The sequence below is a fragment of the Pteronotus mesoamericanus genome, unplaced genomic scaffold (genome assembly GCF_021234165.1).
Source record: "Pteronotus mesoamericanus isolate MK-2021 breed Mesoamerican mustached bat unplaced genomic scaffold, CSHL_Meso_final contig_52, whole genome shotgun sequence".
NCBI lineage: Eukaryota > Metazoa > Chordata > Mammalia > Chiroptera > Mormoopidae > Pteronotus > Pteronotus mesoamericanus.
In genome coordinates, this window is record NW_026555189.1 from 8659318 (window position 1) to 8671482 (window position 12165).

At 37.5% G+C, this 12165-nt stretch overlaps 1 protein-coding gene across 1 annotated transcript in view; it reads right to left on the reverse strand.

Moving 5' to 3' along the window:
- HYDIN (HYDIN axonemal central pair apparatus protein) overlaps positions 1-12165 on the reverse strand; it is a 347593-nt gene that overhangs the window by 223701 nt on the left and 111727 nt on the right. Inside the window, exon 10 of the mRNA XM_054579213.1 lies at positions 3251-3350. Within this exon, the coding sequence (XP_054435188.1) occupies positions 3251-3350 (100 nt within the window). The remainder of the gene's footprint in view (positions 1-3250; positions 3351-12165) is intronic.

Here is a 12165-nt window from a genome sequence, read left to right on the forward strand (position 1 = left end):
GTTTGGAGGTATAATGAGACATTTTCAGACATTCAAGGATCAAAGTTTCTGTTTTACACACCCCTTCTAAGGAGGTTTCTTGCACAAAGTAAAAGTGAAAAGATATAATGGAACACATATTGGAAATCTTATTTTATTTTATTTTTTTAACTGTATTTTTATAGTTGATACTACTACATACACCCCCACTGCACCCCTCCACCCAGCCTCTGCCACCCCATTCCTTCGGGCCACCACTACACTCTTGTCTGTGTCTCTGTGTCATGTGTATATTTTCTTTGGTTAATCCCTTCACCTTTTTCTTTTCTTTTTTCTTTTCTCTCTCTCTTTCTTTCTTTCCTTCTTTTCTTTCTTAAAAGATTTTATTTATTTTTAGAGAAAGGGGAAGGGAAGGAGAAAGAGAGAGAAACATCAATGTGTGGTTGCCTCTTACATGCCCCCTACTGGGGACCTGGCCTGCAACCCAGGCATGTGCCCTGACTGGGAATCGAACTGGCGACCCTCTGGTTCGCAGGCCAGCACTCAGTCCACTCAGCCACACCAGCCAGAGCAACACCTTCTTTCATCCAATCTCCCCGTCTCCCCTTATCTCTGACAGCTGTCAGTCTGTTCCATGTGTCTAAGCCTCTGTTTCTATTTTGTTTGTCAGTTTATTTTGTTCACTAGATTCAACACAGAATTTTTTTAAAATCCTGGATAACAACTGTGTAGGAGGCAACTAATCTGAATTAAAATAAGAAGCTGGCGGAATCTTAGACAAATGTCTTCAAGGAGATGAGAATGAATTCTAAAATCAGATAGCAGTGAAGAAATGAGGAATTAGAAACAACAGGGGGAAAAACTCAAAAGCTGTACAAAAGAGTCAAGTCAATTATGAAGTAAGCTAAATCAGGCATAATTGTGAGAAACTGATGGACAGTAGAGAAAGAGAACCTACTTCATATAGACTTTAGGATATTCTTTGAGTGAGTAAAAGAACACTTGGCCTACAGAACATAAAATGCAATCCATGAATATAATTTTTCCCTTTAGTGTATAAAATTTATATAGACAGAAGACTCAAATATAGTTATCAATCATGATAATATAAAAGCAAAAACAACTTCCAGAAGGTAGTAGGGAGAAATAGAAGTGTTGGGCAGGTTAGGAGTCTTGATATCCTTACAAGTCAAGAGATATTATGGAGTTGACAAAACACAAAATGTAGTTTTAAGTATATTAATTAAGGTTATAAATAAAATGAAATAAATATATTAAAGTAAATGGGTTGCCAGGGACAGAGATGAGGGATGGAACTGCCTGCAAAGGGAACTTTATGGTGGTTGTTACGAGACTGTTATGGTTTGTAAAAGTTCACAGAAATATACCCCCCAAAGGAGTAAATTTCACTGCATGTGAATTATAACTAAATAAGCCCAGGAAGTGGTAGAGGAGATGTAAGAACCAAATCCTCATCGATCATACTGGGGACTCAAAAGTAATGTGTGTGGCTGATAAATCAACAAGTAACAACGTAAGAATAGAACTAGCAAGAAAAATTACACAAGATACAGCTAAGCATAGCCTGCTATTTAGCTTTGTAATCTTATAATCTGTATGTTTTACTTATTTACTGGTGTCAGCGTTTGTTTAGAATTCTGAAATATTTGTAAAATATGGAAAAGTTCCCAGAGTAGCGCAAAGAACCTCTATACATCTTTGGCCCAATAATCGTCACGGCAAAAGATCCACCACAGGCTAACGTGTTGCCCTACCCGTCATGTCCCTCTGGGCCTCCTCACCCTGAGATAGTTCTTTAGTCTTTTCTTGATTTTCATGACCTTGATATTTTTGAAGGTTACAGTTGGTCATTTTGTTTTATTCTTCAGTGTGGGTTAGTCTGATGTTTCCTCATAATTAATTAGACCCAAGTTAGGTATTTGGTTTCTAATATCAGTAGAGAGATGCTGTGTTCTCATTGCATTCTAGCAGGTGGTCTAAGAAGTTAATCTCCTCTACTACTACAGGTATTAACTAAGATAACATCTACCAGCTTTCTTCAGTGTAAAGTAAATTTTCTTATCTTTATAATTAATAAGTATTTTGAAGGAGAATATTTTGAGACTATGTAAAATCCTATTCTACACCCTACTTTCACCCATTAGTTTTAAGATCCATTGATGCTTTTTGCCTGAATTGGTTATTACTGTGGTTGCCAAATGGTAAGTTTTATTGAGTAGATTCACAGAGTCCTATTTATTCAATGGATTAAAATCTATTTGTGTCATTATTTACTTTAATTCTCAACTCATTCCAAATTTGGTCAATGTGAGTCCCTTTGCTGAGTTCTTTGTCATTCTGACATATCTCTGTCATTCTTTGAGTGTTTTCTTGCTACCCAGCACAAGTGGATGTTCCAGGTTCACCTTGTTCTTTGTCTGCTTCAGTCCTAGAATCAGTCAATTCTCCATGTTCCTTTTAGAGGAGAGTGGGATTTAGAAATCAAGCTTTGGGTTCCAGGTGTGCCCATTGCTATTAGGGTCTCAGAGCTTCCAGGACCTCTCAATGGATGTGGCTAGGAAATATGTGTATGTATGGACATACCACATTCACATACACATATATTTCTATATGTCTGCACATTAACAACTGTCATACATAATGATAACTCCAATTCCATTCCAATACCAAAGGGCTCATCTTAGTCCTTCTCCTTTCCATATTTTTATTTCCCTCCTCCAAGAATAAAGAATACTGTCTTTTGGTATCCTCGATATATTTATCTTTTTGTTTAATTCTTCTCTATATACACAATTTCCTGAAGCCATCTGGTTGCCCCCCTACTTGTAGACCCTCTTTGTGGCTCTGGCCACTGTCAGGCTACCCTCCCATTCCACCCGGCATACATTATTTTATAAAAACTTAAAGAGGAAAAAATAAGTAGCCAAATACTACAAAAATATAAATTGTGAGACTCTGTCTCAAGGAATGTTCTCACAGCTCTAAAAATCAAAAGGAAACCCAAATCGATGGTTTCCCATCCCCACCCCCCACCACACTACAACTGTAGTATACTTCAAAGTTTGATCTACTCTAGAAAGAAGTGACTAAATGCGTAGCTTAAGTCCATTATTCCTCTATTGATATCATGCACTGCTCACAGCCAAATCATGCTCACACGCACTCACACACACACACACACTCTCTCAGGCATCCCACTTTATGTTCTGGGAGCTTTGTAACCTGCCTTTACCACAGAGGAAGTCTTTACCTGAAATGTCACAGTAAACAGTCATTTGGTAGAGCTTGGCTTCCAGAGGGTTAAAGTACACAGTGATTTCGGCTGATGAGTTGGGCCAGACATCACCTTCCTGAAAAACAGGAATCATTAAAAAACAATACGATGAAGGGAAGGTACTGCTTTTAAATGTTACTATTAGTTAAAACTCCAGGAAACTGGAAGGAAAAATTTTTACAATAGATAAAAGACAGCACGATTTTATTCAACAGACAGTTAACTTATGCCACTGGTTAAGAGGTGGTACCAGCTGGAAACAAGCTTCAAAAATAATTTCGGTGAGTTCCTGAACATATAGGTTTATATAACTAATAGTTATATTACTTTATAATGAGGATATTTAAGGAATTTTAAAAATGTGTGTATTCAATGAACATTCATTGTATGCCAGTGTGTGCCTGGCACTGCGCTTCAGAGATGAAGAACGGTGTAGTCCAAGACTTCACGGAGCTCATATGTAAGATGGATGATAAATATGTATACAAATATTTTATAACATACATGCTAAGTACTGTGTCTATATAAATAAGGTCCAGATGGGCCACAGAGATAGAAGTGCCTAATTCACTTGATGGAGGAACCAAATTCCTAACTTCTGCGATGACCGCATAAAGAAATACTCTTATTCTATGAAAACATAGCAATGGCCCAAGGAAGAACAAGGGCCAGATCAAACCGCAGTTCTGATCCAGTGTGATATTTCTCATTTTAATTGAAACCACTCAAAGTCATAGTTAGGAAACCAAGTTTTAAAACTTTTGTGATACACATGCCATACATCAGAATTCCCTTGAAAAATACTTTGTACTAAACATGTAGCCTGGGGCTTCTTCATTAACTTCTCAGGGCTATAAAAGTGCTAACATCATTTGCCTCAAATTGTTACCTAAGGTCTGACAAGGTCATACAGGTCAAATGCTTTGTCCCATGCTTAGTACATAGTAAGAGCTCAATAAATAGCTGTTTAGTATGATTGATGTTATTTTTACACCACTTGGGAAGACTAAGGTGAAAGTACTGGAAAAATCAGAGAGAAAAGTGTGCATTTTTCCTATGGTTTTTGTAAATAGAGCCAAGTAGGTCATACGTGATAAACACATCCAAAAATCTATTTAGGTGGTGGAGCCTAAAAAGGAAAGGAAAACTAAGGAAAGGCAACATAATAAATAATTAGGCTTCAGTTTCAGATAGTCCCCAATGCATATTCCATTTCCAGTCTGGCTACATGTGAACACAGTGCTAGAATAAAGAATCAAGCAGAGAACAAAATGGTCTAAAGTGCTGGCATCCAGTGGGGTGGGGGCAAGGATGGAAAACTAGAGCCAGTTTAGCTTATTTATGAAGGAAACAGTCTGATCAATGTGTTTCTCAGGCAGCATCTCCCAGACTTCAGAGTTATAAAAGGCCACAGGGCTTCCAAGAAGTAGAAGTGAGGGGCTGTGAGTGTCATGGGGGTCCTGGGAGCTCTTATCTCCCAGATCAGGTCATTACTGGGTTGGTCAAAAAGTCCATATGGTTTTCTCTGTAAAATAAAAGACATTTTCCATTTTCACCAATAACTTTATTAATTTGGATATTTTGAATATTATGGCTATCTCTGCTTGGTAAAATGTTGATTGTTCTCAATGTCTCGATTTGATCGCTATCAATTTCAACTGGTCTATCTGACCATGGAGCAAGAAATCCAGCAAGAAATCTCCGGCACAAAATTTCACAGACCACTTTGGACATGTTCAGTCAGTCACAGCACCTTCACCATACACTGCCTAAATCTTTTTTTTGCATTTCAGTTGCATCTTTATCTTTCTTGAAATAATAAAGCATTATATGCCAAAAACATTGCTTATTTTCTTCCACCTTCAATATTAAAATGGCTACATAAAAATTCACCAATTTTGATCAGCTTTTTTTAAATGCATGCTGATATGACAGCTGTCACAATACAAACTAACAAAATTGTTTCAAATGAAGTTAAAGACAACTAAGAGCTACTAGATCCATCTTCTGGAAAAAAACAAATGAACTTTTTGGCCAATCCAAAAGAATGAACACTCCATACGTGTAGGCCCTGTTCTATCCCCAAGACCTAAACTACAGGTGACTCCCACAAGTGCTCAATGTATTTACTGAATCAGCTATACCCATTCACTTTGCACATTGTGTAGTTACTAGCAAGTGCTTAGTCATCTTTGCAGCCTATTTCTGCCATTTTCTCTGCAACTGAAACCACGACACTCATACAGTTTAAAGCTGGCAGGGACCTTTAAGATCATACAGGGAACAGGGAATCTCTCAGCACTTTCACTTATTTGAGAATTTCGCTGTGGCACTTTTCCAAACCTTGAAAAGTATCTGTCCCCTTCTGATAAATCACAAATACCTGGCCCTTTTGACTATTGTGGGTCTCAGTGATACGGAGGGTTAGGAACACTCATGACTAGAATGCGCAGAGAGGCCAGACAGAAGAGGTGGTTCATCCATTCATTAGTGTATTCGTGGCCATTCCATCTCAGGACACTTGAAGACCTGGTTTTCCTTACAACACATGAGACAAATGTATTGCCTGGTGGGTTTAAACTATATTCTGTTTGGGAATATAGATTGGATGCAGCTAACCTGTTCCTATCCAAACTAACTGAGCAAAGGGTCCATCTTGGACTCCTAAAAAACTGCTAGAAAAGTCTCACCAGAATGGTAGGAAATGCCCCCCAAAATGATATCCTGTTAGTTAGATAAGCTTAGCACATGCAGGCAAACTCAAGGGCTTTCTGATTTCGGGTGGGCCAAATCACTTTCAAAAGCATTATCCCAGCAAGAGAATCCAGGGTCCATGCGAAGACAAGAGGACAATACACTTAAGTTCTCTCGGAGAAGCACTCTTGGACCCCTCATTATCCAAGAAATCTGATGATCAGAACTGGTGGACTGGAAAAAGGCAGGATAAACACGCTCCAGAGAGGCAATCAGAATCTCCGCAGAGGAGGAAGTCTTGACATCTGGATGTGATCCATGGAAGGATCATCCGCTGTGGGGGCTCCCTGGAGGCTGGGAAGCCCTTCTGCTTGGTGAGGTGCTACCAGTGCAAGGAGATCTGAGTCCACAGGGCTCAGACTGAGCAAAAGGCACTGGAGACTCAGTGTTTTCTTATCCTGTGTTGCAGCTGTTTTGTGCTTGTGACATTTGCTGGTAACTTTCAGTTTTACTCAGCCTGGGGACATAATTCAAGGGCAATCTTATTCTAAAAGCCTCTCTTGGGCATGTATCAGGTAATGCGCATTAAGAGGGCTGTGTATATCTGTAAAAACAGAAGTGTGGCCATTCAGTTTCCTCTTGCAGAGGGATGCTTTCAATATTATGTCATTTGATGGAGTTAGAAACATGTACAAGGACACTTATTTTTTAGTTGGGATTAAAATAAAAATTAAATTATGTCTATTTCTTTATAGCAAAAACTGAATATAGCATTTTGTAGCAAATCAGAGGGAGCAAACCCCAGAAACAGGCAATCAGCCTAAAATGACCCCACTTTCACTTTTATATCTTTGAAAATTTTCATATTATTTCGCCAACCTTTCTGAAGTTAACTTCCATGTCTTTTACATCTATGGAAAGAATTTTTCTTTCTTTATTGCTTATTTCTAAAGTTTTCTTCTGAAAACCAAGACATTCAGAATTTTCCCTCCTGGCTCTGACATTGATATCCTTTCTTTCTGGTCTACAAGCCTCATCCCACAGAACCCCTGCTATTCTACTTTCTTTCTACACATGACCCCTCTCCCATCACTGTTCATTTCCTGGCTCCAAATGAGAGATGGAGTATACAGGATACACTCAGTGACTATTGTCTTGTTTATTGAAAACAATGGTCAAAATGGCCTCCAATTATATTGCAATTACCTTCCTTCTTGGTCTTAATGTTCTGTATTTCCCTCAGATTCATAACTGCATTTCACATATTAATCAAGTGACCTGCTAGAAGAAACCAACTTTAAATTTTCAGATCTAACACTCCCATTTTGCAGTTTGGGGCCAAATATTAAATATCTCTGGAAATGGAACTCCATGTTTCCTATGGAATAAGAACAAACAAGTGATCTGACAGACACAGCTCCAAGACTTTCTGAAAGCTGTTTAGGAACATAACTGCCACTGGTTCATGACAGATGATTAATGCAATCCTAAATAGAGCATCCTTTAAAAATGTTCTTCTTAAAAAAATTGTATTGACAATCACTAAAGGGGCTCTTTAAAAAATTTCCCTTTGAAAACCCTTAAATAAAAAACAAAATATTTTTAAAAATCACCTTCCTTCCCCTTTCTCTATTACCAATCCCCTCCCTCCCTCCCTCCCTCCCTCCCTTCCTTCCTTCCTTCCTTTTTCCTTTCCTTTCAATGAAGGGTTATTTCTTGCAAATTTTGCAAAATAAAAACTCAAACTGTAAGAACAGAGAATTAAATATGTTTAAGTTACCTGGTTTATCTGGAAAGCAATTTACTATATGACTTGATACCTACATTTTTCATACAAAATAGCTATTTTAATTTTCAACTCACAATTAGAAGAGTGATCCAAATGTTTGCCTACTCAAATGTTATACTTTCCAATCATCTCTAACCTGACAAGAGACTGAATCATACCTAAATGCAAATCATAACATTTGCAGCCATTAACTGAGACCTCATGTTCCCAGTACTATGTTAAGTTCTATCAACATTATTTACAACCTTGTAAAGTAGTATTATCCCCTTTTAAAAGACAAGAAAACCAAGGCAAAAAGAAGTTCTTACGTATCTTCTCCCTGAAGGCCACACCAATAGTAAGTGGCGGAGCTTGGTTTCTATAATATATTTTTTATTTAATATCTTCAACCCTACTGCAATTATTGCAAAAGGTCAGGCCTCACCTTTCTCCCATCATAATAAAAAGCCAGAAGAAATCTTAAAACACAAAAATTGATAATCAGACACAGATGAAGCCAGCATGACCTGGTGTTCCTGTCTGGCAAACAAAACAAGATACCCCTGCATACTCATGTGTTTAGGTATCTTGGAAGGTGACTCACAGGAGGTCCTTTTGGATAATACAGTTAACATTAGTATTCTGCAGCTCTTGAGAAATGCATTGGTAGATCTTTATCAAGCTATCCTGGGTGGGCCAGGGTTCAGTCAGCTCATAAACAAAGTCAGCAAATAATGACTTCAAAAGCAGCTATAATGTGTAATGAATTACATCGTGTTGCACCAAAATGGAAATATTCTTAATTACATAAATAAATATTTTCAGCTATCTTATCATAGTTAAGGAAAATTTTAAGACTTTCTCTTGGGAAATAAAAACATCCTCTTAAAGTCAACTTTCTACCTTTCAGTCAGAAAAAAAAAAAAGCACTAAGTAGAAGCTTCTGATTTCACTAACCACAGTTGCTCTTCTAGAACTTTCCAGAAAAAATGAGAGAAATCATGGCTCTCTTTATCATCAGGGAACATAAAAATTGTCTCAAAGATCAGTAGGAAAAAAAATGGAAGCAAAAAAAAATCGAAGGTACACTATCCTAATTATCATTGAGATAAAAGATCTAATTGGTACATGACATGCAAGGAGATTTTTCTACTGTGTTATATCTCCTCAAACAAGAAACTACATTTAGTAAAGCTTTGATTTTCAAACTAATGACCAGAAAAGTTTCTAAGAGAGGGGTCTAAGATTTGGTCGCTTGTCAGGAAGTTTTACAAAAGGCATGTTTTATCTTGGGTGAAATACTATAACCCATATACGGTAAAAATGCCAGTGGGGTTTTATAGAGCTGAAATAGTTATGTGTGATGTTTGTTCCTTTCTTTGGAGAAAACAGAGTTGCATCTCTTCTAACAAGGATGCTGTCAACTTATTTAATAAACCATGAGTTACCTAAGACTTCCTTAGGTCTCTCTCTACCTAAACTGGTTCTTCAATACCACAGGGAATGTACCAGCACAATTGGAAAGGCTTGGCCAAGCACAAAGATCTGAGAAGCCAAACAATAAAAAAAAAAAAAGGGAGACTGAAGAATGGGAAAACCGTACTGATGGGAGAGCTGTGACTTCTCAAGGACAGTTTGCTCTCAGCAGATCCCTGTCCTCCTTTCTCCTTTCTGGTGTCCATTTCCAAGGAGTCAGCTCCCACATGTTTGCAATGTGACTTACAGCTAATGGTACAAGAAGTGGAACGAGTGCAGAGTAAAAAGCGAGATCTATCCTCTTTGGTAGCCATCTGGGCTTCCACCCAACCTGGTTCTGCTGAGTTCACACGCTATGCTGGTTTGGGGAAAAAAAAATAAAGTAAACTAAATTTGAGCTGTGCTTTCAGAGTCTGAATTGCTGAACCACATTTTCTGCAGGCTTGGGTGACAAAGCATGGTTTACTATTACTTACATGGTAATAAACAAATTATCAAGTTTCCCCCGCCCTTTTTTTAAGGTTCCCTTTGTAAGGCTTAGTTAAATTAAGCTAAAGCTTTCCTAGAGTAGGGCGATACTGGATGGTTTTTTCTTTGATGGAAAAGACATTTGCTAACAGAAGCAGAAATGTTTTCCCTACTCGTCAATGTCAGCCAATCAGCTAGGACCAGTTTGGACAAATACTTTTAAATTCTCAGACCTTTCTTTTTGAGAAAATGTCAAGTGTTCAACGTTCAGAAAATTGCTGCATCTTAAAAGTGTGACCTGAGCCAGCAGAACCAGAATTCAGGAACAAGGCCAGCACATCTGTGCTGTGATTTCTCAGAGGGCCCTAAGATGCCCATGGAAATCAAAGGCTTAATTCTTTCTTTTGGCCCTGTGATATTCTTCTGCCTCTCAATTATCAGAATTGTGTTTTTTGTCTTTCAATCTCTCTCACCCAGGTACCCAAGAGACCTAAACAGAGAATATAACAAAATGAGACTGTCAAAATTCTGTACAGCCAGAGTCTATCTAGTAAAATAGAATATTATATTTCTGAAAGCAGTCATTTCCACTTACCTTTCTAGAAGGCACAAAACATGCATAATAGACTCAATTTTATACTTCTTTTCCAAAGGGGGAAAATATATACAGAAAAAGGTGGCTTGAGAAATAACCAGTATTCTACAGAACCCAGGACCTTCCCTTGGTAAGGAATAAACAGAAAAATTTTTGCTAATTACATTAATACACCATGACTTTGTCAAAAGAATTGAAATGAGGAACTTGACATAAATAGCAGTAAAATACCACATGTTTTAATGACTAAAACAATCACAGTTACTATACTCATTGTTATTATAATATCAGTAAATTACCAAGTAAAGCTAAAAACCAATTACCTCCAGACCTCTGTTCTATATCTGCACAAGACTGCCTTGTGGTCCTTGCCTCCCCGCTTTGCCCACTAACGACCATCTCTAGGGTCTCTAAAACACAAACTCCCACCTTTGCACTCTGTAACCACATCAGTACCCAAGACGCCCCAGGATAATTCCTCAAGTTCAAACAACAGACTCTATGGCAATGTTATGCAATGAGAATGATAAGAAAATGAGCCAAGACAATGGGACAAACCAGGGGCCAAGTCACAGGACAGTGTAAGAACTTTGAGTTCAAGAGTTTTGGTCAGTCATTCTTATAGCATTGAGTCAAACTACTTCTCACATGATTATACTAATAAAATTTGATTAAATTCAAAACCATCACCCCTTCTGGGTATTTTCAGGACAGTAACTGATTTCCTGATCTTGAATACTTGCTTTAAATTGAAAGAACCTCTAAAATAGAAACAATGTTCCCATAAACATACACAAAATGCAGAGAACACAGCAAGGGCTATACTAACCTTGGTTTTAGCTGATTTATTTGAGAAACTAAGATATAAACATAGGCCTGAAAAAATAAGCATATCATTTCTTTTTTTTTTTTTTTTTTTTTTTTTAATTTTTATTTTTAATTTTATTTCAAATTTAGAAACCCATATTAGTGCATTTAAAAAATGTTTATGTTTATACAGTTAGAATTTATGAATTAACCTGTTGATATAATTATTGACAAACATTGTAATATGAACTAATTGTTTGAGTTACATTTATTTTTTTTTTTTTTTTTTTTTTATTAATTTATTTACTTTTTAAATACATTTGTCTCTGCCTTCCCCCCCCCCTTTCCCTTGCCCCCTCCCACCTTCCCTCCCTCAGCTCTTCCCCTTTGGTTTTGTCCATGAGTCCTTGCTATACGTTCCTTGACTTTCCCCTTCCCTTCCCTTTCCCTGCCCCCCCCCTTCCCTCTTGTCTCTGTTGATTTCTTTTCCTTTCAGTGTTGCTGGCCATATTTGCCTTGCTTCTTTGCATTGTTGGTTAGGTTCCGCTTATAGGTGAGATCATCATTTCTTTTTTCTTTTCAGACACTAAGGTAGGCCTGAAAAAATAAGCATATCATTTCTTTTTTCTTTTCAGACACTAAGGTAACAGGGTTCCCCCACTTTTTACATTTATCTCATTTGAAGACAGTGTTCTTCAGTGAGCATAGAAGCTTAAGAGGTCAAAAGAAAACAAGGTGGTCTAAGTCACTAGATCAATCTTTTATTTTACTTTTATTTTTTGAAGAGGATATCAATTAGAGATTGACTGTTCAATCAGTAAGTAACACTGTGTGATTTTAATCTTTGCTTCTGTGAACTCAACTCATATCAAGAAGCTAATTAAAAGGAATCACACTCTAATAAAAAAAACTAATTGCTGATACATAGCTCAACTGTCAGAAGTTAAATAGTGGCTTTGGCATAACTGATCTGCTACATGAGCAAGATTCAGGAGACCTTCAGTAGAAAATAGCAATGAACCAACCATAGAAGGGTAGAAAGACAAGTAAGACAGGCTGATGAGCTCTCAGCTGGCAGGTTCC